Source organism: Sporobolomyces koalae (genome assembly GCF_050403365.1).
Source record: "Sporobolomyces koalae JCM15063 DNA, S_koalae_JCM15063T_v1_ctg1, whole genome shotgun sequence".
NCBI classification, from domain to species: domain Eukaryota; kingdom Fungi; phylum Basidiomycota; class Microbotryomycetes; order Sporidiobolales; family Sporidiobolaceae; genus Sporobolomyces; species Sporobolomyces koalae.
This window is the reverse complement of record NW_027481770.1, coordinates 1,017,228-1,042,672: the sequence shown is the minus strand read 5'-3', so window position 1 is coordinate 1,042,672 and position 25,445 is coordinate 1,017,228. Positions and strand designations below refer to the sequence as shown.

The 25,445-nt window shown below is 55.9% G+C and overlaps 9 protein-coding genes across 9 annotated transcripts; 6 read left to right on the top strand and 3 right to left on the bottom strand.

The window, feature by feature from the left end:
- Positions 1-73: 73 nt before the first annotated feature.
- Positions 74-4,114, top strand: PEP3 (tethering complex subunit PEP3; the record flags this gene model as incomplete). The annotated part of the gene is made up of 10 exons (XM_076675471.1): positions 74-172; positions 262-1,195; positions 1,261-1,523; positions 1,590-1,757; positions 1,822-2,019; positions 2,091-2,264; positions 2,331-2,492; positions 2,566-3,146; positions 3,224-3,554; positions 3,632-4,114. 10 exons carry the CDS (start codon positions 74-76, stop codon positions 4,112-4,114), a joined length of 3,393 nt encoding a protein of 1,130 aa, XP_076537555.1.
- A 792-nt stretch (positions 4,115-4,906) lies between these two features.
- Positions 4,907-6,296, bottom strand: JCM15063_003549 (uncharacterized protein; the record flags this gene model as incomplete). The annotated part of the gene is made up of 4 exons (XM_076675470.1): positions 4,907-5,290; positions 5,359-5,514; positions 5,601-5,992; positions 6,059-6,296. 4 exons carry the CDS (start codon positions 6,294-6,296, stop codon positions 4,907-4,909), a joined length of 1,170 nt encoding a protein of 389 aa, XP_076537554.1.
- Positions 6,297-6,805: 509 nt separating this feature from the next.
- JCM15063_003548 (MDR family NADP-dependent oxidoreductase) lies at positions 6,806-8,041 on the top strand (the record flags this gene model as incomplete). Its single annotated transcript, XM_076675469.1, has 4 exons — positions 6,806-6,865; positions 6,937-7,025; positions 7,087-7,936; positions 8,003-8,041. The coding sequence occupies 4 exons, from the start codon at positions 6,806-6,808 to the stop codon at positions 8,039-8,041; spliced, it is 1,038 nt and encodes a 345-aa protein (XP_076537553.1).
- Positions 8,042-8,351: 310 nt separating this feature from the next.
- On the top strand, positions 8,352-9,578 carry JCM15063_003547 (MDR family NADP-dependent oxidoreductase; the record flags this gene model as incomplete). The annotated part of the gene is made up of 4 exons (XM_076675468.1): positions 8,352-8,987; positions 9,050-9,255; positions 9,330-9,441; positions 9,513-9,578. 4 exons carry the CDS (start codon positions 8,352-8,354, stop codon positions 9,576-9,578), a joined length of 1,020 nt encoding a protein of 339 aa, XP_076537552.1.
- Positions 9,579-9,820: 242 nt separating this feature from the next.
- Positions 9,821-12,184, bottom strand: JCM15063_003546 (FMN-dependent alpha-hydroxy acid dehydrogenase; the record flags this gene model as incomplete). The annotated part of the gene is made up of 12 exons (XM_076675467.1): positions 9,821-9,876; positions 9,945-10,029; positions 10,108-10,156; positions 10,220-10,605; positions 10,670-10,990; positions 11,058-11,152; positions 11,215-11,224; positions 11,294-11,424; positions 11,489-11,531; positions 11,615-11,798; positions 11,877-12,019; positions 12,098-12,184. The coding sequence occupies 12 exons, from the start codon at positions 12,182-12,184 to the stop codon at positions 9,821-9,823; spliced, it is 1,590 nt and encodes a 529-aa protein (XP_076537551.1).
- A 324-nt stretch (positions 12,185-12,508) lies between these two features.
- Positions 12,509-13,607, bottom strand: JCM15063_003545 (alpha/beta hydrolase; the record flags this gene model as incomplete). Its single annotated transcript, XM_076675466.1, has 5 exons — positions 12,509-12,666; positions 12,749-12,808; positions 12,873-13,341; positions 13,426-13,490; positions 13,550-13,607. The coding sequence occupies 5 exons, from the start codon at positions 13,605-13,607 to the stop codon at positions 12,509-12,511; spliced, it is 810 nt and encodes a 269-aa protein (XP_076537550.1).
- A 552-nt stretch (positions 13,608-14,159) lies between these two features.
- Positions 14,160-16,198, top strand: JCM15063_003544 (cAMP-dependent protein kinase; the record flags this gene model as incomplete). The annotated part of the gene is made up of 6 exons (XM_076675465.1): positions 14,160-14,391; positions 14,487-15,247; positions 15,321-15,510; positions 15,589-15,686; positions 15,754-16,057; positions 16,131-16,198. 6 exons carry the CDS (start codon positions 14,160-14,162, stop codon positions 16,196-16,198), a joined length of 1,653 nt encoding a protein of 550 aa, XP_076537549.1.
- Positions 16,199-16,832: 634 nt separating this feature from the next.
- JCM15063_003543 (uncharacterized protein) lies at positions 16,833-18,978 on the top strand (the record flags this gene model as incomplete). Its single annotated transcript, XM_076675464.1, has 5 exons — positions 16,833-17,000; positions 17,077-17,489; positions 17,556-17,858; positions 17,931-18,472; positions 18,530-18,978. 5 exons carry the CDS (start codon positions 16,833-16,835, stop codon positions 18,976-18,978), a joined length of 1,875 nt encoding a protein of 624 aa, XP_076537548.1.
- A 1,942-nt stretch (positions 18,979-20,920) lies between these two features.
- Positions 20,921-25,269, top strand: JCM15063_003542 (uncharacterized protein; the record flags this gene model as incomplete). The annotated part of the gene is made up of 7 exons (XM_076675463.1): positions 20,921-21,653; positions 21,720-22,562; positions 22,635-22,987; positions 23,050-23,775; positions 23,840-24,272; positions 24,351-25,020; positions 25,080-25,269. The coding sequence occupies 7 exons, from the start codon at positions 20,921-20,923 to the stop codon at positions 25,267-25,269; spliced, it is 3,948 nt and encodes a 1,315-aa protein (XP_076537547.1).
- Between the last annotated feature and the right edge of the window lie 176 nt (positions 25,270-25,445).

Genomic DNA, 25,445 nt, shown 5'->3' with positions numbered 1-25,445 from the left:
CTACCCGTCCACACACACAAGGAAGTGCGCGTACGACGTTCGACATTCGACTCAGCAGCGCGTGCGTGGCTTGATGGACGACTTTGTCGAGAGAAGCGGGGCGGGAACTTCGCTCGCGGTGCCGATTCAAGGGTGGGAGGACGGCGCAGTGTACGAGGCAGGGCACACCGAGGTACATCATCACTCCATGCGCGAGCTGGTCTATCTGGGACAGGGCGTATGGGAGCAGAGCTGATGATGACGGTTCGGTTGCGGCGACAGGACGACGAATCGCCCATCTTCTCGCTCGGGAGGGTTCAGTTTGCCCTCCCATCGCCCTTGTTCAGCCTGTCATGCACTTCCAACATCCTCTTGCTGTGCGTGAGAGGGATCGCGCGGTCTTCCCCCACCGCAACCTCGGGCGGATCATCACCGCAGCTCATTCGCATCGATCTCGACCGTCCCACCGAGGTTGATCACTACGACCTGCCGCTACCTCCACCCACGGCATCGAGAACCGGCGCTGTAACCTCTCTGCATCAAGTTCATGTTGACCCGACCGGGCGGCATGTCCTCGTTTCAACCACGACAGGTGACAACTACTACCTCTACACTGGTCCCTTGCCGTCAGGACTCCCTTCGTCGTCTGCAGCAAGAAAAGCGAAACCGCTGAACCGGCTCAAAGGTGCCATCATCGAAGCCGTCTCGTGGGCTGCTCCGACTTCCTCCTCGACCTCCTCTTCCAGCACGTCGACCTCGTTCTCAACTCGCGAGATCTTGCTCGGTACCGCTTCAGGTCAGATCCTCGAAACCTTGCTCGTCGACCCTTCTCTTTCGGAACCTTCCGGTTTCTCGATCCCAGTGCCAGGTCGATCGGGTCCCGAACGCTACGTCAAGCAGCTGTGCGTGCTCCCGGAACGACACGCAATCACGGGACTGCGCTACGAGGTGTGGGGGAAACGCGTCGCCGTGATCGCAACAACCCAGAGTCGGATCGTGCAGCTCGTCGGTAGCTTGCATGGCAGCAGCAGTCGCAGAGACGATGACGGCGGGATCCTCGAATTGGCACTTCAACCGTACTCTTCGGGCCAGGCGAGGCCGAAGACTCTCGAATTGCCGGGCGATGCGCATGCCTCTGAACTTCACTTCTTCTCACCCCCTCGGGCAGAGTCCAAAAGTGGTTCGCTATTACCACGGAGCATTGCCTGGCTCACAGGCACGTAGATACATCCTGTCTACATGATGGGAGCTGCCAAGACTGACACCGCAACCTCGCTGTAGGTCCTGGTATCTACCACGGAACTCTGTTGTTCCCGTCATCCTCGGTCGAACTGCATCCGGGAGACGGCGTAATCGAATCGGCTTCCCTGGTACCATACCCGGGTGACCCGATACCGTCTCGAAATGCGGACCAGGACTCGACAGCACAGCTGCCCATCAGCATGGCCCTGACAGAGTGGCACTTTGTCCTCTTGTACGAGGACAAGGTTCGTGCGATCGACTTGCTGAGCGACAAGATCGTGTACGAGGAAGCCCTTGATCTTGTACGTTCCATCTGACTGCTCGTTCGTAGCAACTGTTCTTGAACCGCTTTCTGTGAGGCTGTTCAGTCTCCAGGCGACCGACCGATCCGACTCGCAACGGATCCCGTCAGGAAGACTTGCTGGATGTTTACAGAATCCTCCATCTACGAGCTCGTGATCAAGGACGAGGACCGACAGGTGTGGAAGGTCTACCTTGCGCGACAGAACTGGGCACTCGCCAAGCGATACGCCAAGGTGAGTCACCCGAGTTCTCGTATATTTTAGAGGTCGAGTACTGAGGCAGCAGGCAACCTGGCAGACTCAGCGTCAGCGAGATGCCGTGTTGGCAGCTGAAGCCGATTCCTACTTTGCCGCCGGCCGGTACATTCAATCTGCCCAGAGTTACGCCCAGTCTTCAAAGAGCTTTGAAGAAGTAGTGCTACGATTCGTTGACAAGAACGAACGCGATGCGCTGCGGTACTACCTCGTGGCCAAATTGGAACGGTTACGCCGGACGGTACGGCCCCGGCCCCTGGGTTCTTTCCCTTTTGCAGGAGTCCGATCACTGACTCGAGAGTTCCTGTACAGGATGTAACGCAGCGCATGATGCTGGCAACGTGGCTAGTCGAGATCTACCTGGCCAAAATCAATGAACTGGACGACGCTGCCGCTGCGGAGCGAGCTTCCGAGGATGCGGACAATATCCACGCTGAGCGCAGTATGGTCGAGGAAGACATGCGGCACTTTCTATCGACCTACAAGGTTGGCGACTAGATAATTCTGCCTGCCTGGACCTGGCTGATACGGACCTCGTTCTTTTGACGGCAGGAAAACCTCGATCCGAGAACTGTGTACGATTTGCTGGGTCGACATGGGCGAGATGAGATCACGTTGTTCTATGCCTCGACAATCAACGATCATGACCGGATTATTCGGTACCACGTCACGCATGAAGAGTGGACACAAGCTCTGCAGGCACTCGCCAAGCAGGTATGTCTTCCGAGATCAACCGCATGTCCGGCTTTCTGTACTGCGACTGACCAATGCGGCCCATGCGGAGCAGGACAATCTCGACTTGTACTACCGCTACGCAGCGATTCTGGTGCGAAACACGCAGAAGGAAGCGGTCGATGCGTTCATCAGGCGGACCGACCTCGACGTGCGACGCCTGATACCGGCTCTCACAACACCGAGGGCTTCGCCTTCATCCGTTGCTTCAACCTCTTCCCCATCGTACCGACACATCATCCGGTACCTACAATTTACGATACTCGAATTGCAGAACACGGATCCGTCTGTTCACAACACCCTGCTCACGCTGTACGCGACGTATCCTGACGCCGACGAAGCCGATTTCATCAATTTCATCCATGTCGCTCCGACCGATCCAGACACGGGCGATCCCTACTACGATCTCGACTACGCGCTGCGTCTGTGCCGGCTGAATAAGCGGGTGCAGGCGTGCGTCCTGATCTACTCCAAAATGAAGCTCTACGAATCCAGTGTCGATCTTGCGCTCGAACACGATGACCTCGAGCTCGCCAAGATTAGTGCCGACCAACCCGAGGACGATGATATGCTCCGGAAGAAGCTGTGGCTCAAAATTGCCCGTCATGTGGTCGACAAGAAGAATGACATCAAGGCGTGCGTTCTAGCTTCCGCTTAGAATCTTTCTTTGCTTGTCACTGACCTCTCGACAATCGTCCGATCAATCGAAACAGAGCGATGCGATTCCTAGAGGCGACGGATTTGCTCAAGATTGAAGACATTCTGCCGTTCTTCCCAGACTTTGTCGTCATCGACGATTTCAAGGACGAGATCTGCGACGCACTCGAGGGCTACTCGGCTCACATTGAGAAACTGAAGGAGGACATGAACGAGGCGACTCGCAGCGCCGAAGCGATCAAGTCTGACATTGCCGATTTGGAAAACCGATTCGTGGTCGTCGACGCGAACGAAAAATGTGGCAGCTGTGCGCAGCAACTCTTGACGAGACAATTTTACGTCTTTCCATGCCAACATGCTTTCCATGCCGACTGTCTCATCAAAGAGGTGCGTCCGATCATCGAACATGCATACGATGAACTTGCTCTCGTGCTGAACTATGCAATCGCTCTGAAAAACCATAGGTTACCAAGTCACTCTCGCCCACGCAATTGCGCAGGATGCTCGATCTGCAAGCTCGACTCGCGCCGGCCGCAGCTCCGACTCGACAACAACGACGGACGTTGCTCGACGATACGTCAGCGCAAGGACTCAAGCTCGCGGCAGCATCGGTACAAGGACTCGATCAATTGCGCAAACTCGTCTTGCCTGATGCACTCCTTGGCGCGATCGGTGGCGCGATCCCAGGTTCGACTAAGATCAAAGGCGGATTCCAATCGATCGGTGCGGGAGTTGCTGGAATCAGTGGAGCCGTGATCCCGATCACTCGGACAACGACACAAGATGCGACCACTCTTGCGAAAGGCGCGAGTGCCAAGAAGGAAGCGGGTGAGAAACGTCAACTGCGAGAACAACTCGACGAGTTGCTTGCAAGTTCGTGCGTTTTGTGTGAAGGAGCGATCAAGGAATTAGACAGGCCGTTCTTTGAAGAAGGCGAAGAAATGTAAACGATGTTGTTGTCACGGTCTCTCGAGGATCTAGTCTCTCTCTCGAATCCAGCGAGCGATGGGTACGAAGGAAGTTTACAGGCGAGTGATGGTACCACAAGACATATATACACAGAGACCGTAGATTTCTGACTTATCGAGTGTAGGATACGCGCTGTGTTAATTGCTCAAGCCGCATCAGTCACTCGCTAATTCTCGATACGATACGGTTCACGGTCTCGGACTCACTCCGGAGCGTCCGAACGAGAGCCAGAATCGCTTGCCTGCGCGTCGCACGTAGATGAACCTCGGGATCAGAGTGTACTGTGTACGAGAGCGCGTGATGTTGAGTTGTGGTCCTGTATATCTGAGAGAACCGGTGGACTAGAGTGAACTTACGCTGTGTACCGTGTGGTTAACGTGAAGAGGCATAGCGAGTCGGATACGGTGAAGGGGGGGCTGTGCAGTACAAGAACGGTTGTCTGTACGGGTCTTTGATCGGACTTGTCGCGATAAGAGCTACGGTGTAGTGTGTCCGAGGAAGATTGGACGAGATGTTTGAAACGCGATGAAGATAAAGAAGAGAAGCAGGACGAGGAATTTATCGAAAATACATACGTCAGCTACAGATCGAATGGGCGGTGCAAAGATTTGGGGTGACGCTGTTTTGGTAGACGGACGCACAGACTCTCATCACGCTGTTGAGAAGACATACGAGCGAAACAAACACGAAGAGCTTGGACATCGTAGGACAACACGAAACGATACGCCAAGCCGAATAATGAAAGAAAACTGACAACTACTGCGAAGCGTCTAAACTCGGTCTCCGACACTCGAAAAATCGCCGCCGATGGGGGTCGGTGCGCGGGTCGGGTGAGCAGGCATGTCGTTCACCAACGTGAGCCGAGACGCGCTTGAACCTTCACCGCTTGCGGTTGCCTCTCGCAGCTTGAACACCCATACGCCGATTCCTGCAGCTGATCCTCCGAGGATTGCAAAGGCCAGCAAAGTGCATAGCCACAGCCGATATCTCGAAGGTCTTGTCGGTCCTCTCTTCTCGGAAAGCGGTTCTCCGTAATTGCCTGTCTCCTCTTCGAGGGCGTCGACCGGCATGGACTCCTTCGTCCCGGCCGCACTATAGCCCGAAACCTTGCGAGAGGTTGAAGGGCTGTACAGGCTTGGTACAAACGACCACGGCTGTGTGTATTCCCAGGATGATGTCAAGAAAATCTCAATATGCGAGAATGAAGAGAGTCCATGCTTACGCTCGACCACAACGAAGGCGCCACTTCCGAAGGATGTGTGATCTTGCTGAGGAACGTGACGTCGCCTGAGTCAGCGACGCATCGCGCCAAACGAACTCCTGGCCTCTCGACTGCCCATCTCCAAGCGTAAGAATCGACCTGGAGAATACTCGTCAGCTGCGGGGCAAGGCGTCGAAAGAGAAATTAGGGGAACTCGCCTCGAGTGTCTCTGCAGCTGCAGCACCTTCTTCCTCTGCGCGAACCAGGAGCGCCGCGAGCTCCGATTGTCCGACTCGTTCGCCCTTTTCCTTTGCCTTGATGTACCGAAGCAGTCGCATCCTAGTTTCCTTCTTCTCGCCCTCTTCCTCGTTTGTTGCGAGACTCTCGATGGTTTGCAAGATCTTTCGTAATGCATCCGCGTTTTCGGCAAGGAGGCGCTTGCATTCGACCGCTTGTGCACTTGACACGACGAAATCACCGGCAGCAGGCTTGAGATATGGTAGAGTCGAGGTGAATGTGCGCATCGAAGGAACAATTGACGAGAGGAGCGAGCTGGCCGTGGTCGTCTGGAGTATTAGTGACTGGTAGGTTGAACGAGGAGGTTCTGTTGCGCAGAGCGTGCTCTTGAGAGATTTGATCTCCTCTAGGGCTACGGCTAACGATTCTATCTCGTAGGTCACACGTCCGACCTGTGGCAGGGGGAATTAGCGGAAGCGAGCACATCCCGGGGCGGGTGCAGCTAGACTCGCCTCGTAAATAAAGTTGTCGACAGTCCGGGGAGTCGTTCCATTGGCGGGTCTCTTACGTGGGACGATGAGAGGAGTCTGATCGTCTTCAATAGCTCCCTGAGGGAGGGGAGGAGAGGCATAATCGGGAGGCGCGCGAGACTCATACGGCATGGGAGGGTCGTAGGGATTTTGCGCGTCATCGTGGGGCTCGGTCATCGGCGCGTAAGACATCTCGTACCGATGGAGGGGGAGAGGCGAGAGTATTGATAGGCGCACGGGTCTAAAGGTAGTTGCTTTCGAGGGGTCCGTGGCTGTGTACGATGAAGTCTTTGACCGGCGGCCCCAAAGCACCAGCGAGCAGCGCGACTAGAACAGATGACTCCAGAGCGCGAGATCCAGCCACGATGAAGGTCGGGCAGCCGAGTAGAGTAGAGCATGTTGGTTGAAAAACCAACCGTTCAGACGAGTTCACTGATCGAAGTCGCACGCGAGCACCTGAGCGGCACGAGCTCGGTAGGGGTGTCGTAGCGTTCAAGCGTTAAGCGTTGATGGTGTCGTGCCGAAGCTGCCAAGATAGCGACTGCGCGAGGAAATATGATGAGATTTTTTCGGAGTTCGTCTTTCGGAGTTCGGGTCGGCGAGATGGCCGCGGTCTCCGAGCAGGCGCGGCGTCATGCGGGTCAGCGGCCACGTTACTGTCTCCACTTTCCCTTCCCACCACCCACAGTCCATAGCCTACAATGTCGACCACGAAAACCTGGATCATCAACCAAAAGCCGAAGGATGCCATCAAGGAGGACGTGCGTCTCTGCGTTCCGTGCTTGTGCTGCTCTCGCTTGCGCATGCTCACATCCTCTCACACGTCGAACAGACTTTCAAACTCATCGAGCGAGAGGTTCCCGAGCTGAAGGATGGCCAGATCAAGGTCAAGTCGCTCTACTTGTCGAATGACCCGGCTCAGTCAGTTGCCGTGTCTGCCTCGGATCGCTCTCCAGAACCCTGACCATTCTTGTCGTGACAGACGCACATGGATCGCGGCAGGACTTACGCCGGACCGCGCCTACGGACCGTGCCCGAACGAGAAGGACCCCATGCCGTCGGGCGTGCTCGGCGAGGTGATCGAGTCCAAGTCGTCGAAGTGGAAGAACGGCGACAAGGTTGTCGCGTACGCCCACTGGAGCGAGATCTTTGTCGTCGGTGAAGGCGAGGCACAACCTGCCCCGCACGTTGACGGACAGTCCGACTCGATCGCGTTGTCCTCGCTCGGCATGGTCTCGATGACTGCCTGGGTCGGTCTGACCGAACCCGAAGTCGGCGACATCAAGCCGACCGATGTTGTTGTCGTTTCCGGAGGTGCAGGCGCGACCGGCAGTGCTGTCGTGCAGATCGCCAAGAACATCATCGGTGCGAAAAAGGTCATTGCGCTCGCGGGTGGCCCCGAAAAGTGCAAGTGGGTTGAGTCGCTCGGCGCCGATGCATGTGTCGACTACAAGAAGGACTCGTGGAAGGAGGATCTTGTCAAAGCGCTCGACGGAGAATTTATTAACTTGTACTTCGACAATACTGGAGGCGAGATTCTCAACTTTGTCTTCACCAAGATGGCCAAGTTCTCGAGGATCGCCGCATGCGGTCAGATCTCGACCTACAACTCGCCTGACGCTCCCGTCAACCTGAATGGGTTCTTCAATGTTGTCTCTCAGCGCATCCGCGTGCGGGGCTTTATTTGCACCGATTTCATCCAGTCCTGGCCCAAGGGTCGTGAGACGATCGCAAAGGCGATACAGGAAGGCAAGTTTTCGACCGAGGGTGCCGAGACTCGTGTCAAAGCAACCTTTGAGGAAATTCCCACCGTGTGGCAGAAACTGTTCTCGGTGAGGGACCTGTTTCCTTCACTTCCTAACTCGATAACAATACTGATCATACGACTTTTTTGACAGGGACAAAACCAGGGCAAGCTCATTACCGACCTTCAGTAAATAATATAACTCCAAACACATTTGTACAGAAATGACAGCGTTTTTTGTCCCTCTCTTGAGACCACTAAGCGTATCCATCTGTCCATGCGAGGCTGAAGCCGACGAGCGAAGAGCAAGTTAGTCAGTCACTAGAGTCGGCGTGGCATTTTTTTTTTTTGCTTTGCCGCGGGCATGTCCGAAGTTTTTGTTTCGGACATTTTTTTCGGGATCCGCAGTCGCCGCCGATTACCTCATCAGTAGTCGATTCTCTGTTTGCCATTGCTTCTCTCGTTTCTTCTTCTTTCATCTCTATCCAACGCAAATCTACACGATGGTCCAAAACAAGTCTCTCCTCTTCGTCGAGCCCGTCCCTGCATCGACCTACCCCGTCCCTGGCAAGCACCTCAAGCAGACATCGGAAGAGTTCGACCTTGACCAAGCGCTCGAGGCGGGTTCGATCCTCGTCAAGACCAAATGCCTCTCGCTCGACCCGTACATGCGTTCGCGCCTGCGCGCTCCCGGGTACAAGTCGTACGTGCCCGAATTCGAACAGGGCAAGCCGTTGCAAAACTTTGGAGTAGGTGAAGTACTCAAGGTCGGCGAGGGAGCCAAGATCGCGGTCGGACAACTCGTGTATGGCTCGTTCGACTTTTCCGAATACGTCGTCTTCAACCAGGACAAGGTCGCTCAGTTGCGCCCGTTCGACAACAAGGAGGGTCTCCCCCTTTCGACCTGGGTCGGTGCCGCCGGCATGCCCGGACAGACTGCCTACGTCGGACTCAAGGATATTGGCAAGCCCAAGAAGGGAGAGACCATCTTTGTCTCGTCCGCGAGCGGTGCAGTCGGTCAGATGGTCATTGCGCTCGCGCACCGAGCTGGACTCAAGGTCATCGCCGCCGCCGGAAGTGACGAAAAGGTCGAGATTCTCAAGCAAAAGCTCGGCGTCGAGTTTGCCTTCAACTACCGCGTGAGTTTGGACTATGATATCTCGGAATGAGTTTTGCTGACAAGATTGTGTCATCTCACCAGACTACCAACATCAAGGAGTTCCTTTCTAAGCACGAGTACCAGATCTACTGGGACAACGTCGCTGGCGAGACGCTCGAGGCGGTGCTCGAGACCATCTCCGTTCGCGGTCGCATCATCGCTTGCGGAGCTGCTTCGTCGTACAACCACGAACCCTACGGCATCAAGAACTTGTTCAATGTTGTCACGAAGGAGTTGCACTACGAAGGGTGAGCTCATCCTATCTCCGATGCACGTAGTCCTTCAAACAGCCATTGACCCTCCTTCTCCTGGGTCCTGCCAGCTTCATCGTTCTGAACCGAGGCATTGGAAACTTCTACGACGAAATCCCCCCTGCGCTTGCCAAGGAGGAGTTCACGAAGCCGATTGAACACATCACCAAGGGACTCGACAATGTGAGTGTCTCGATCAAGTCATAATTTTAAGTAGAAATGCTCATCATTTCGATTTTTGTGCTTGCGTACAGGGAGAGGCTTTCCTTGAGCTCCTGCAAGGAGGCAACATTGGCAAGGCCGTCATCTCGCTTGAGTAAACCTGTCGAAACAATCTGTCCCGACAAGTAAATAGTCTGTAGCATCACGCAAAGTCACCCTGTCGTTTCGCTTGTCCTATACTCTCAGACCGGTATCTTAGAAGAGAAATGCATCAACACGAGGTTCTTGAGAAGCGAAGATTCACAAAATCAAGGGAACGATTTGTTTCAGGCACAACAGGTGACAGAGCTGGCAGATGATGTAAACAATGGAAGAATCTCTTGCAGCCAAGATGAGCAACTTATAATTTCCCAGTCGTAGCGGCCAAGCGAGGCTGGGCGCCGAGACCGTTGCCAACTGTGCCATTCGAAGGACGATCAAATCAGTTTTTGTGCGTGCTTCATGGAGAGAGGATAAGTACTGACCACCCGAGAGAGGTTCGTAGTTGGCACGCGCAAGGAAGTCGGGAGCACCATCGACCGTGCGGTTGTGCAGGTTGGACAGATCGATCTAAAGTATTGAAAGTCGAATCCATCAGCTCGGGTCCGTGCGAAACTTGCAAAATCTCGGGAGGACCAGACGACTTGCCATCTCAGGGGTCACATCGGCGAGGGTCGGAGCTCCGATCAGTCGCATGCTGCAGACAGTAACGCGTTTGAGATCGAGTTATTGAGTAATGACGATATCGGTAGTCACTCACTTCATCTCCATTTCGTCCTTGAGAATCTGGATCGCCTTGACGACACCCTCGGAGCCATAGGCCGAGTACGCGTACAGGAATGGACGACCAATACCGACTGCCTTGGCTCCAAGCGCGACAGCTTTCAACACATCGCCAGCACGACGTACGCCTCCGTCAATGTACACCTCGAAGCCGTTCTTGAGGAGGTTGCGTTTGCGGAGTTCGTGCATGACCTCGGCGAGAATCTCAATTCCCGATCGCGCGAAATCGAGCTGACGTCCTCCGTGGTTCGAGAGGACGACTCCCCGACATCCTGCCTCGGCAGCAAGAACTGCGTCCTCCCAGCATTGTACACCCTTGAGAATGATGGGCATCTTGGTGATCGTCTTGAACCAGTTAAGATCCTGCGAGACAGGGTTATAGTGCTCAGTACCGGACACTTTCCGCCTGAGTTTCGAGGCATCTCACCTTCCATGAGAGTCCAGGATCGATAAAGGAAGAAATGGCCCTTGCGGCTCCTTGACTCTTGTCCGTCTCTTCTCCCGACTTGTTCTGGACGTCGGAACCCTCATCCTCGAATTTCGTTCGAAGATCTTTGGGCCTGCGTCCGAGCTGCGGCGCGTCGACCGTGATGAACAATCCTTTGATGCCTCGCTTTTCGGCATGTTGGACAATCTTTCTCGTGATCTCGCGATCCTTGTTCACGTAGAGCTGCATGAACTGGACTTGTCCAGGCTGAGCAGCGTCGACGATCTCGTCGAACGAGCAAGAAGCGAGGGTCGGGATCATCTGATCTCCATGAAGCGAGAACCTGGTTAGCTCGGCTCGAAGCGATCAGTACTGATATGTAGCGGACCTGAATGATTCCCTGCTTGGCTCCTGCCCAGGTCAAGTTCTTCTCGCCATCAGGGTGACCGAGCTTTCCGAGCGCAGTTGCTGTGATATAGATTGCTATTGGCAGACGAGCACGGTCAGCGGAATTTACACGGGAGCGCAAGGTTGTATTGACGTACGCAGGGTAGTCTGCGAGATGAGTGTGCGTCAGTACAGTCCATGTCTACAGAGAAACGTGTAGACTATACCATTGCTCACCTTGTGGCCGAGAATCGTGGTCGAAAAGTCAATGTTGCTCACGTCTCGTAGGATTCGAGGACGGAACCAGATCCGCTGATAGGCATTGCGATTCTCTCGCATCGTAATCTCGTCATCTGCACCAGAAGAATCTGAAAAGGCCAAGAAGGGATTCAGCGTCACCGATCTTCGCAAGAGAGGGTGTGGCAAACTTACAGTACGCCCAGGCTCCGGTTGGAAGGACAGACTTTGCAACAGCCTATACGTTGTCACGAGAGCAAAAAGTCAGGTCAAGCTCTGTGCGGTGTAAGGTTGGGCAAACACTTGGTAGCGCAGACTCGCCTCGAAATCATACAGATCGAGACACTCGCTGATCGGAGGCTTGTTCTCGATGCGCTTCTTGCGGTCCTTCTCCTCCTGGGTCTCTTCCTTCGCGACGATCTTGATGCCAGAGAGATCAACCGAGCCCAAGTGCTTCTCTTTCGGGAGGTACTGCTCGAGCGTTCCGGGCGGGTGTATCGGTTCGCTGCAGGCGAAGAAGAGACCAAGTCAGCTCCGGGCGCAACAAATCGCGTCTATTTCGATGGCATGCTGTAGGACGCACTAAGCCTTTTCGCGAGAGAAGCGATCAAACACAATTAGCTCGTTCGAAGCAGTGAGCCTCGCAACGGAAATGCTCACTTCGGTGGCGTCCTGTCCAGCGTACTTGAGGAGGATCTTGCTTCCGCCAGGGTGTTCGGGAGCAAACTATGCAGTAGAGCTGGAATGAGTGAGGGGCTCCTCGGCAGTGCGACATGGAGAAGAAGGTTCGCAAATCTGGCGCACCTCGGTGAGATCGTACGCGTTGCCATTGACGATGACCCACAGGCTATCGGCACTGTTGTGCTTTGCGACTTCAGAATGATGTAGCATCTTGCGCGATGCAGCCACTGGCGAGTCGATCGGGGGTTGTGGTGGAGAAAGTGGAGGTCGATTTAGCGAGAACTCGCGGGTTGTGCACAGCGTTTACGAATCGAAAGTAATGCGTGCAATTGGGATGAACGACTCGAGCTATGTGTTCGGGAAGCAGAGACGGCGAGATGGGTGTGGAGAGAATAGTACTGTATCCGCGAATCGGATCCGGAATAAATCCAAATTTCCCGGCGGCTCCCCACTTTTGGCAGCCGAGGGACCGTGTTCCTCCGGTATCTGCTTCTATGAAAGGATTAGAAATGCATTCTATCGTTGACAAATTGGCTACAAGCGTCCGCGCGCGGCATCAGACTCGTCCGCACTCGCGGTCGTTGGCGATGGCAGGTCTGCAATGCCATCCGGCCCTTTTCCTTCGTCGCCAAACAGCTCGACGTATGCTTGGAAAAATCTCCGCCAGCTCGCCTTCGAAGGTGTATGATGCCCTGATTTCCGAGTGCGCAGAGTGACCGCACCACAAGGTCAGTGCTGAAAGTGGTTCGACAGGAGATGTAGACAAGAGCGTACCTCCGTCATGCCATTCGACGCGAGGGTTCACGAATGCGTGTGTGAGCGGCACAGATCGTTCTGCTCGAATTCGAGTGGTGCGTGAGCGACAATCACTAGGTCAAAGACACTGGGCCTCGCTGACCCTCTCCGACAATCGTGTCCCCTCTTCCAAGAACGTGCAGAGTCGGCGTTTTGGGTTTGACGTCAAAGTAGGCACTCGCTCGAGGGTCGAGCGGGAAGAAACCCGCAGACAGGATCGCAAACTGGAAAGGTTTCGGTGGCCAGCTCGTGGCCGGATCCGCCGGAGCGCGACTGAACACTGGATCAAGCGACGGGTTCTCGACGAGTGCCGTGAGGATCGCCGCGGTTGTCGCGCCTTGCGAGAACCCCCATACTGCGTCCGGCTGGTGCTTCTCGATTAGTTCGCGCAGGTACACGATCGTCTCGTCAAAGCGGGTATACTTGCGCCTCTGTCCATCCTCCGGAGAAGGTTCTCCGAACCACCATGCGCGCGGCGTGTCCTCCGGAGCGGTCGAGTCGGCTACGGCCGACGAGTCGAACTTGTCCTTGAAATCGTCGGACGAGGTTGTCGGCATCTGAACGACATGCGGCTATTGACGCGCATGGAAACATGTACTGCGTCAGCTTCTTTCCTTTGCATACACGTGGCAGAAACAGTCGCAAGCGACGCTCACCGGGTCAACAAAGATGAACTCTGCCGAATCCTTCAACGCTCGTCGGAGAGCTCCAACTCGCCCGCCTGATACAGAGCCCAAAAGTCAGCGTTCCGACTGCAGCCTCGATTGGAGCGGGACTTGCTGAAGATGACCGCGTTTTGGGTGTAACCCGGCAACATAAGGATGCGTGGTACCGGCATATCGGCAGTCTTCGGGCTCGAGCGCTAGTGCAAGTGTGTGAGATCGAGAAGAATTGAGCTTGGCTGCTGAGCCGACCTTCGGATAGGCGGGCGTCAAGGTGACACGGAGGAAGAGACGGTGAGAAGGTGTTCCCGACCCGAGCCCCTGTCTTTTACTTGCTTTCTTCCCCATCTCATTCCCGCACAGACAGCCGTGTCCATGAAAGAAGCAGCTGTAGTACGCAAGATACTACTGTGAGTCTCTAGCTTTAGAGGCTGAGAAATTGTCAATTGGAGCCTTAGCTCCTTACCGAATTTAGGAGCAGTTTCTGCATGCGCAAAGCGCGAAGTCGAGAAGTCGAAGCCTGCCACCTCGCCTCGCCTCTAAAACTACTTCGTCCTGCCCGCCCGGCTGCCCCGCGAACGACCTCCTGCGTGCCCCACGCCACTGCACGCCTCCAGCCTGAACCTTAGCGGCGGTCGACCTAGCCGTTTCGATCGCGCGTCGCTCTTTCGAACCCACCCCACACAGGACCACCTCGTCTAGCATCTTCTCGCCCCTGCCGCCTCGGGATGGGTCTCCTCTCTCGCAAGAAGACCACTTCGAATCCTCCGCCGGCGCCCGCCATCTCTGCACCCCTCGCGACGCCGGCAGCGTCCGCCTCGGCGCCGGTCGAGTACGCTCAGCCTGCTCAAAAGGTGACGCCCTCGGCACAGGCGTACCCCGACCACAGTGCACACAAGTACCCCGTGCAGTCGTCGGGCTTGCCGAGTCCACCCCGTAGTCCGGTCGACGAGCTGGGATGTGCGTCTTTTGCTCTCGGTTGCCATTCACCGCCCGAAAAGGTTCCAATTACGATCGGGATCGCTAACCCCGCTTCTCTCGGCTCTCCCTGACAGACTCGCACGCCTCGGCGCCATCCGGCCAGCAGCACTACTCGACTTCGAGTCGGGGGCAGCACGAGTACCCGTCGCAGCCCAAGAGCGATTACTACGGCGGCTCGTCGAACGGCTACCAACCCCCGCCGCAGCACCACCAGCCTCAGCCGCAACAGCAGCAGCACGGCAATGGCAGAAATGGGTACGAGGTGGAACACAAAATGGATGCCATGTCCCTCGGCAAGAACGGCTCGCGTCACGGCGGAGACCACATGAGCGTCGACATGCCCGAGCAGCAGAGCCAGTCGTCAGCGTACTACGATCAACGGCAACCGCAACCGCAATCGCACCAGCAGCAGCAGAGCTACGGCTACAGCGGGCAGCAATCCGCTCCGCAACAACAGGCAGCACGACAGCCCGAGATTTCCGTCCTGTCCCCGACGCCGTCGGCCACCTCGTCCATGTCTCGCAAGACCTCCTCTCGGTACAACCTGACCGACTTCACCTTTATCAGGACTCTCGGTACCGGATCATTCGGTCGGGTCCACCTCGTGCGATCGCAGCACAACTCGCGATCGTACGCGATCAAGGTCTTGACCAAGGAGCGTGTCGTCAAGATGAAGCAGGTCGAGCACACCAATTCGGAACGCGAGATGCTCGAGCGTGTGCGCCACCCGTTCCTCGTCAACTTGTGGGGCACGTTCAAAGATTCGAAAAACCTGTACATGGTGATGGATTTCGTGGCGGGTGGTGAATTGTTCAGCTTGCTCCGGAAGAGTCAGGTCCGTCGTCCCTCGATAGCGTCTCGTGTACTGACCTCGAGCTGATCGAAAGCATGTCTTGACCTCTTGGCAGCGCTTTCCGGACCCTGTCGCCAAATTCTTTGCCGCCGAGGTCGCACTCGCTCTCGACTACCTGCACTCGCTCGACATCATCTACCGCGATCTCAAGCCCGAGAACATTCTGCTCGCGGCTGACGGCCACGTCAAGATCACCGATTTCGGATTCGCAAAACACGTTCCCGACATCACCTGGACTCTGTGTGGTACGTATTTCCCCTCTGTCTTGTATTCTTTTTCCCTTTCAAGCTCGAGTTGATTTGGATATTGGTTGCTTCGAACAGGAACGCCCGATTACCTTGCCCCCGAGATTGTGCAGTCTAGGGGTTACAACAAGAGTGTCGACTGGTACGCGCTGGGCGTGCTCATGTTCGAAATGCTCGTAAGTGACACACAAACACCACGTTCTAAGTTGCCCGCGCCGTTGCTCATTGATCGATGGGCGATAGGCTGGCTACCCGCCTTTCTTTACGGAGGACTCGAACCCGATGCGTCTCTACGAGAAGATCATCGCCGGCCGCATCCGCTACCCGGCGTACTTTGCGCCGGAAGCGAAAGACTTGCTCAAATCGCTCCTGACGCCCGACATCACGAAGCGATTCGGCAACTTGGCGAACGGCTCTCGAGACATCTTTGGGCATGTGTGGTTCCAGGAAGTCGATTGGGAGCGGCTGTATCGCAAGGAGATTCCAGCACCCTATGTGCCCAAGGTCGAAGGAGATTGGGACGCGAGCAACTTTGACGCTTATCCTGGTACGCGCACCGCTCGTCTCTGTTTCTCCACCCTAGACACCCTCACTGACGACAAAATATCGTCATTGTGCAGAGGTCGATCTCAGCGAGTACGGCTCGACCGGTCCCGATCCTCACGGGCACCTTTTCCCGGCCTTCTAATTCGATGCCTTTCGCGATTTCCCACGACATTCAAAAGATTATGCATCCCATCGTTCTGCCATATTCCCACAAGACATCGACAACGGCTCATTCCAAGGACCCCTCTATTCTTTCGCATCGAGCAGTGCTCTCTCATCTATCCGCCGGTAACAGTTCTTCGGTCATCTCTCTACCCCTTCGTCTCTTACTCGTGTGTTCCGTTTCAATATGTGATTCTTATTCCTTGGCATCCCTCTCGTTTGGCCCAAGCTTCGTTCGCGACCGTATAATCTCTTGCCCTCCTTCAATTGATTCCTTTTTTGTCGCTTTCTTGCTGTGCTTCCATTTTTCGCTGGCAATGTTACTAGCATCACAAGCTACCGTTCAAGCGGCTCGCATACTTTTCGGTCGAGTTTTGCCATCAACGATTCTTATAAGGTTCGAATTCCTCGATCGAACAAGCGGTGCAGATCCGACTTGGTTGATACACTCTCGCTCTCGCAAACGCCCGCTCACGTCAGCTGTCCGCGTGGGGATCTGCGTTAATTGGACGCTGGAGTCTGCATCGCGCCCAATCAGTGTCCAAAGCTGATCTTGTCTGAATCTCACGCGACTGGATTCAATCGCGACCTCCGACACGGACCTCTTTGGACGCATGGCAGCGATGCTCGCCGTACAGACTAAGCCAAAGCTCCTATACAGTCTCTCGACGCGACCTCCAATCCCGTTTGCGGTTCACCCAACGTATCCGATCCGACTCCCCACTCGAGACCTTCCGACCGCGTACCTCGAATCACTGTGGTCCTCGACTCAACCAGACCTCGTACGACAGTGCTCACACCATCTACCTATCAGGAAAAACCCGAAACGCTGAATTTGGAAACTCGCAAACTCGTTAGATCAGGTTGGAATCGTTCGCTCGCCTCCTCTTCGCTCTGAAGTCTCAAAAATCTCGAACAGAATTCGAAACCCTCTTGCGCACTTGTATCAAACCTCTACACGATTTCGACAGACGGTGGCGAGATTCGATTCCCGACTTGTTGACTACACAAGAAGAAGAAGAAGATCAAGATGAACGTGATGGTGGCATCGATGCTGCAAAGAACGAGCGGGACATGGTTTACGAAGCATACGAGAAATGGGAAGTCAATGAGAGCGAGAGACTCGAGCAAGAGAAGGCAAAGCGGGAAGCGAAAGGGAAAGAGAAAGCGCTGGATCAGAATAAGATGGACGACGATGCCGACGAGGATGACAATCTCGAACCGGAAGGCGTGAGCTCGGAACAGTGGTTGTCAGACAAAGAGGTTCACGAGTCAGTATCTCTTTTGAAGACATGGCGCAGACTTCCGCTAGAAGCTGATACTGCTGTTGTAACCAGAACGCGGATGCAAGCACTTCTCCTCCTGTCCCTGCTTGCCCTCCCACCCTTGCCTGTAGCGGACCAATCCGCTACTCAGGTCAAGAAGGGGAGAGGCAGGAAGAAGAAGGACTCTGAGCGAGATCCTGCCACGCTCGATCCGGCGCTCCTGCTCGACTTTCTCACAGACCGGTTGCAAATCTGGCGAGTGATGCAAGGACTCTCTACCGAAGACGACCTTGAAACTGCCGAACGCTCCAAAACCGACGTTGTCGAAACAAAAGACTGCGTGCAAGAATGGTGGTCTGACATTGTCGAGCCGCTGTAAGATAATTTCGTTCTCGCCTCGCTGCCGACACACGACGCTCATGTTTCACGCTTGCACCGCGGGTCCAGCTTCCGAAATGATGTAGGTAGTGACGTACTCGCACACCACCGGGTCAAGCTCTTCCCAGACTCTGCGACGCTCGACTCGAACGTGAACAGACAAGCCGCGCTGTACGAAGAACGCTCGCTCATGTCGCTCGACAGATCTGCACGACGGCGCGACCTGCGCGAGTCGCAAGCCATCATCGCCGAAAGCCCTACCATGAAGCGCCTCATGTCCTTCGGACATCAGCCTGGTGACAAGGTCAACAATGAAGAAACGTTCAAGATGCCGCCGCTACCAAGCCACAGCGCGAGCACAACTTCAACAACGATCGACAGAAGTAGAAACGACCGCGATGCTGCTCGCAAACAGAAGCAGGACCGGGCGCGAAAGCTTCCGAGAGGCGACAGCGCTACTGCAAACATGCGGGAGATGCTCAAACGTCGAGAAGTCAGTCTTTCGAAAACAACAAGAGTGTCCGGAGCTGCAAAGTCGAAGAGTGGAGACGGCAAAGGCGAATCTGAAGAATTCCGAAGGAAGCGAAAGAGGAAGAGCGCCAGTCCCCAGAGTGAGTCTGCTTCTCGACACTTCTCCAAACGCGAAAAAGTCTGACGACTTTGTTCAGAACTCTCTGCCTCATCAAGGGCCGTCGCTGAGAACCTCATGCTCGTGCCCGATACGCCGGCGAAACCTGTCTTGAAGGCTCCTTCCTTCAAGAAACCTTTCTCTCGCGCGATCTCTCTTCCATCGTTCGCAGCTCTCGGTACAGCATTCCGACCTGGTGCTGCTGCACCGGACTCAAACCCGTCTTCGATCGAAGACCCAGGGCCTTCGCTACAACAAACAAGATTCGGCGGCGAAGGCGACATGGATTATCCAATGAACGAGTCCTACTCTGACGGAAGCGACGGTGATTTCTGGCTCGCATCGCGTACCGAGGACATCAGTGCTAAAGGAGGCAGGAGCCGCAATACAAGCGGGAGTACGGACGGGGATGACCCGCAATCGCAGGGCACTGGTGTGGAGACTCCCCGGAAACCGCGCACTGTGCTCGTCGCCGATACGCCGAGTTGACCGGTCGGGCTCTCTCCGTATACGCGATTGGAATACACAGCTACAGACTAGGCAGTCGGGCAGTCCCGGTTGCAGTTGAACACGTTCAGGGCTTATTCAGAAGAGACAGATCGGTAGGTGTCGTGGGACGTGGCCGCTGATCGTGTCGTCCAGGTACCCTCACCGCGCACGAACCCAGACAGGAATTGCTGGCGTATCCTTTGACTCGCCGATCGTACTTTTGGATTTTACGATCTTGGATTGCCGTTCTGAGCGAACGCTCGGGGAAAAGTTGCTGATCAGTGATCAACCTCACCTTGAAACCTTATAACGCCAGACACGAGACGGAGATCTGCGCTGAACCTGACGAAGCTTTTGTGCGCCTCGGGGCTCGGGCAGACCGGAAAGCACGAAACGCCCAGCGATCTCTCGCGACGAACAACCGATGACACTGACCAGACTGGACTCGTCGATGCCCTCACGATAGAGTACGCGCTGTTGTCGTGGCTACAGACGAACTGCATAACTGGTGGCGAGCGTCACGCCAAAGAAGCTTCACCCAATCATGTACGCAGCCATGGACGAGGCGAGCGACCTCACTCAACGAGTCGAAATCTTGGCGAGGGATGACATGGTCTATTAGTCGATAGATGTCGTCGAGTCTGCCGAGTCCCGCATCACGGATACCCCAAGATACACCGAGAGCTCTCTTCAGCCTTGACATAGGGTTTTTGAGCTGTGAGGGAGCCTTCTCAAAAGGGCTCGGACATGTGGACTTGCCGGCCAACGGCCATTATGTAGCTCTTGCATCGTTCAGTACGAGCATCCACATTGTGATTAAAGGAAGACGGGGCACTCCAAGTCCCGAAGACCCGCGGTTTTGAACAAAGGCTAGAGCAAGGGGCATGTGCGCCCCAAAGTCCCCCGAGAAGAAAGGGTGTTCTTCCGCTACTGTGCATTGCTCTTCGATCCGTCTTCGTCTCGATCACCCCCGGTACCAACGATGGTGTCGTTCTTCGAACTCCTGCAGGCAATCTCGCGCTCCACAGTCATCCCGGTTCGATCATCCAACCATTCTGACGCTAGCAACTCTACAAGATCGGATACACGGGACGAAAGTCATCGAAACAGTGTCTGGACGCTCCAGGGCGGCACGATCATTGGCCGGGGCGAAGCAGACGAGCTCAAGCACGCGAGTCTCCAACTACAGAGAGGGTTCGAAAGCGGTTCAGATTCTCGGCGGAATCAGCCGGGTCAGCTCACGCGAGAATGGAGACTTTCCACCGAAAAAGTTAGTGCTATGTACAGTTCCCCTATCACCCCTGACTCAAGCTAGCCGCTAAAAATTAAACTTTTTCGTCTTTGCGGCATACTGTAGAGCGGTGATGTGCTGCAGCGCGGGATCGGTGCGTTCAAAACTGTCCTCTGTGCTGTTCTGTATCCGCTCTCGACGGCAGGATGAAGTTCAGACTCGGGAAGCTCGTCGGCAGCGGAAGGCTTCCGAATGCTCATCCTGCTCGGGCTCCGATTTTTAAGGTGTATGAGTTCTGGTGACGGATCAACCGTACCTTGCCGAGGGCCAGCGCCGTGTATCACGGTGTGTGGCCTGGACACTGGAACCGACATTCGATGCGCAGAGCCCGCGCACGAGCGCCTTCCTTGTCGGGAAGATGCTTCGCCGGAACCGGAAGTCGCGCTGATCTCCGCTGTTGCGGCGGGTCGGCCAGGAATACATAAAATACGTGGAGCCGCAGAGTCACTGGAGCTGTCTCGAGGGCATGGATTGTGCCTGACGCTGGTGCGGCTCGCTCGCATCTCAGGAAAGTTAAATTGCCCGCCGCAGGCCTCAGTCGACTATCACTTTCTCGGTCCCTCTAGCGGGCTCTTCCAGAGCCACGTCGTTTCTCACCACCCTAACAAACGCGGACTTGTACGACTCGGGCAAGAGCATCGTGCTGACAAAATGATTCGACTTTCTCCCCCTTCCCCCTCCTCGCCGATACCGGCTCGACATCCTGGTCACCGGCCGCTCACCGCTGACCCGTTGCCGCTTCCGCTCCCGTCGCGTCACCTCGAACCTGCGAACCAACTGCGCCGTACCACGACTGTCCGCGGCGAACGCTCTTACGCCGCACCGCCTGCCTCGAACTCATCTGCACCTGTGGGCTTTGGCTCTTCGCCTCGGCTTCCTACACCTGCGCCTCCACGGTCGGTCGAACGACCTCTGCCGAATCCTCCGACCCGGCCTTCGAACCATCGGTCCTCTCCCTCCGAACTCGCGCTGGCCGCGGGACTGTCTGCGTTTCGCATGCATTCGAACCCACTCCCGCCGGGCTCTGCCGTTTCTGCGACCGGCCTCCCTGCTGCAATTGACGACAACATCGCTCCGCACGACAACTCGCGGTCTTTAATCCCGCCTCCGATGCATTCCCGGCATTCGTCGTTTTCCTCTATCGACGGTGGAACTGCCGCACGCAATTCTTTACGTGCTGGCTCGGCACTCGCGAACTACAACCACCTCGATCTTGACTTCTCTTTCCTAGACGACGAGCCCCCTGCAAAGTCGAGCTCAAAGCGGATCTCCCGTGCGCCGGCTACTCCTCGTCGTAAGGTCATATCCGTGAGCTCGTCCTCGGCGGAGGATTCAGACGACGATGATCGCAGCGGATCTCAGCGAACACGGGCAGTTTTCCCCCGTAAGTCAGTTTGAAATGAGCTCAAAGTGCGAACGATGCTGATCGTGGCAGCATGTCGTATCTCAGATGCTCCACGGCGATCCGAGCCTCGACGGTCTGCACTTCCGTTCCCCTCTCGCCCTGTCGTGTCTCGCAGAGTGTCATCAGACTCGGCCGCTTCGCGAAAGAGCAGTCTGTACTCGGTGCGCTCGGTTCCCAGCGAACGACCCAGCCTACCCTCGGGCCTGCCCGCTTGTCTCACTGCGGGCAACCGGCTCTCGCTCGCATCGTTTGTCTCGACGGAGCTCTCGCCTGGCGAATCGCCGTACCGCTCGTCGCTCTCGTTCCCGGGACGCCCATCTGGATATTTCGACTTTGCCGAACGGCGCAAACGCCTTGCGGCCTTCCTCGACGAGACCGCCGAAGCGATGGAAGGTGGCAAATCCCTCAACATGGTATTGCCAAACGGGGCAGATCGACCACTGTCTCAATTTGTCGAACCGGCTTCGCCCACGATTCCGACTTTGGCTTTCCCTTCGAATGATACCTCCCCGTCGACTCGTTGCGACTCAGTCTACTTCACCCCTCGAGCCGAGGAGCATGCGCTTGACGGCCGAGAGGAGACTTCCGAACAAGGGCCAAGCTCTACCGGTGCGGGTCTCGACCCCCGCCGATCCGAGACTCGAGCACAAGAATCGGACGCTTCCCCAAGCACCCTCCGAGCTGCGTCTCCCTCCAAATTTGCGCACAGTGGACTGCCCGCCTCTCGCGAGAGTTGCGATGCAGACGACGATGAGGCCCGCCGTTCGGCAGCGAAGCTCGCCGAGAAGCGACGGCGGACAATCCAGGAGCTTATCGATACGGAGCGTACATATGCGATCGACATGATGGTCGCGCGCGATATCTACCTCGCAAGAGCCAGAGGCGCCCGTAGGTTCTCATTTGCCCGCTGGAACTTCAGACTTGAACGTGCCGTCTGACAGCTCTGACTTGTGATAACAGAGATGACGGAAATCGCCGACTACGTAATGAGCAGCGGGCTCGGATTGAGCGCAACGGATGCTGACCGAGAAGCGTCTCCGGTTTCGCCAACAACGGCTACGTTCTCGAGGGCATCCATCCCGAACAAAATGACGCGCCGCTCTACGTCGGGTTCGATCAGCGTGTCGGCCACCACACAACCGAAGCTTCTGCCCGGACAGCCGCTCATGTCGCCGAAAGACATTCAGACGGTTTTTGCCAATCTCGAAGAGATCGCTTCGCTGGCCGAAGCCTTCGCGGAAATGCTGGCGGAAGCTATCGCAGAAACGGAGGAAGCGTCTGTTGACCGGATAGGTCAAACGTTTCTCGACATGGTGAGCGAATCATATGCCTTCCTGCGAGCAACCCGTCTGACTCCGTTTCGACCGGTCTATAGTTGCCGCGAATCCAGAAAGTCTACTCAACCTATTGCGTGCGCCATCACCGCGCGATCGTACGCCTGCAAGAGCTCGAGCCTACTCTACGGCCGTTCTTCTCGGAATGCAAGACGCTCTCGCACGGGCGTACGAACGCCTGGGATCTCGCCTCGCTGCTGATCAAACCCGTCCAGCGCTGCCTCAAGTACCCCCTCCTGCTTGATCAGATCGTGTCGGCGACCCCAGAGGATCACCCGGATCGAGCTGCCTTGCAAAGAGCAAACACCGATATGCTGGTCGTCGCCGACGCCATCAACGAATCAAAGAAGCGCAGTGAGACTGTCGGCCGAATCGTGAGCAAGGACAAAAATTCGCATCGCCGCGATTCGAGCAAGTCAATCTCGTCGATGGGCACTACGATGACCAAGAAACTCTTGCGTACTTCGCAAAAGGCGAAAGGTATCTTCGGCGCGTACGACAATGGCGGAGATGAGATCTTCGACACCCTCGTCGCCCTCGTCGAAAGCACCCGAGCAGGAGTGGTACGCTTCTCGAACGAGATGCGTGACTGGTCGCGCAGCACGCGATCGGCGCTCGAGGCGCAAGTCACGCTGGTCGAAGGCTGGATCGATCTCTACGCTCCGCTTGGAAGTGAGAAGCCTGTCGAGGGAGGCCCGCATCATAGGCTGTGCATTTTCCTTGACGAAGTCCTGATTCCGACTATCGAAGGCCCGTGGCGAGAACTCGTGAGACGCCCCAATCTCTCGCGATGCATGCAGCTGCTGATACTCCATATGAATGGCTGCGCAGGATCACGAGGTACGGAGATCGCTCATTGTCAAGACCGACCATCTCCTCAGTCTGTTCGACAATCCGCGCCAAGTGATAGAGAAGCGAAACGACAAGCTCCTAGACCATCATCGTTACCTCTCAAAGAAGTTGCCATCTGATCGCAAGGGATCTGAGGACTTTATCATCCTTTCGACACAACTCCTCGAGGAACTCCCACGCTTCCTCGGCAGCGTTTCGCGGTACTTCAACATCATTGTCACCCATTTCGCCGGGACGCAGGCGGCATACCATGAATCGCTACAGCAGAGATGGTCCGATTTCTCGGAACAGTGGATTGCTGGCTCGCCACGAGCCACACTCGCCGACAGTGTCCAACACCACACGGCAGCACATCAGCCTATGACTCAGCTCATGGACAGCCTCGCCGCTGGCCTTGGCATCGCAGTTGCTCGTTCGTTCTCCTTACTTCTTCCGTGTCGCTGCGATTCTCGGAAAGCCGCAGTCGCTGACTCTGTACGGCTCTTCACAGAATCGAATCTCACCAATCACAGGAGAACCGAATCGCGAGCGTCCCGACCTGTGTCGGCAAACAGCACGCACAAGTTGGTTACTTCGCCTGCCGAGAGTGAGCCGCGGTCGCGCAGGGGCCGCCAGTCGTACTTTTCAGAGGCCGCGACCGATTGTGGATCGCACCGTGACAGCTTCACAGCCTCGCAGCACAGCAGCGCCACTTCTGTCTCATCGATGTCCCCTCCCAACAAGGAACCGCTCACGCCTCCGACCTTGAACACGTCTTCCGCTCCTGTCGAAGACTCTGCTCGTGTCAGGCCCTCTTCGACTGTGACGAGTGAACCGCTCGAAGGGTACGATCGGAACTCGATGATTTCGCGGTATGATGCGCCTTTACCCTCGGTTCCGCATGCCGCCGATCGATCGGACACTGCGTCGTCCCACTCGACCCAGCGCAGGCGCTCGAGTGTCGAGATTGGTCCGAATTCGAACCTCCTCCGCCCGAGCTTCGATCGCACCTCATCGAAGAAGCCCATCTCCGAGTACAGCTTGAGCATTTACGAGCCAACGAGCGAGGCGAACGAGCAAGACGAGACGTTTGAACGCGACGGACCTCTCTACATCGCCGAAGCCATCTCGTCTAGTCAATCGTCAGCGTATCGAGCTGGGTACCCGATCCTGAGCTTTGAGTGAGTTTCGCTTCCCGCTCTTGCCTCGGAAGGCTGGAAGCTGATTCATCTGCCTGCAGGATTGGAGACCGTCTCGAAGTCGAGCTTGAGGAAGCCGATCGCGCCGAGGGAGGTAGCGGGTGGCTCCTCGGACGCAAAGTCGTAGGCAACGGAGGTCTCGGATGGGCGAGAACTGAAGACTTTGCGATGCTCGAGGAGGATGAGGTCGATGTCGAGGGTGACGAGACCACTGCCGAACGCGTGTACTAGCAAGAGCTCTCTGTCCGGTCACACTGAGCTCAAGATTCGTCTTTCTTTCACACTGTTGTTTTCTCTCATTGTTGTTTATGTGCCCTAGCAGTCTGACCGTGCCGTAAACGTTGGATCTGTCGTTGTACCCTACTTTGCTGAACTGCTAGAGTGTCTCGAAAGCGCGCGAGAATGAG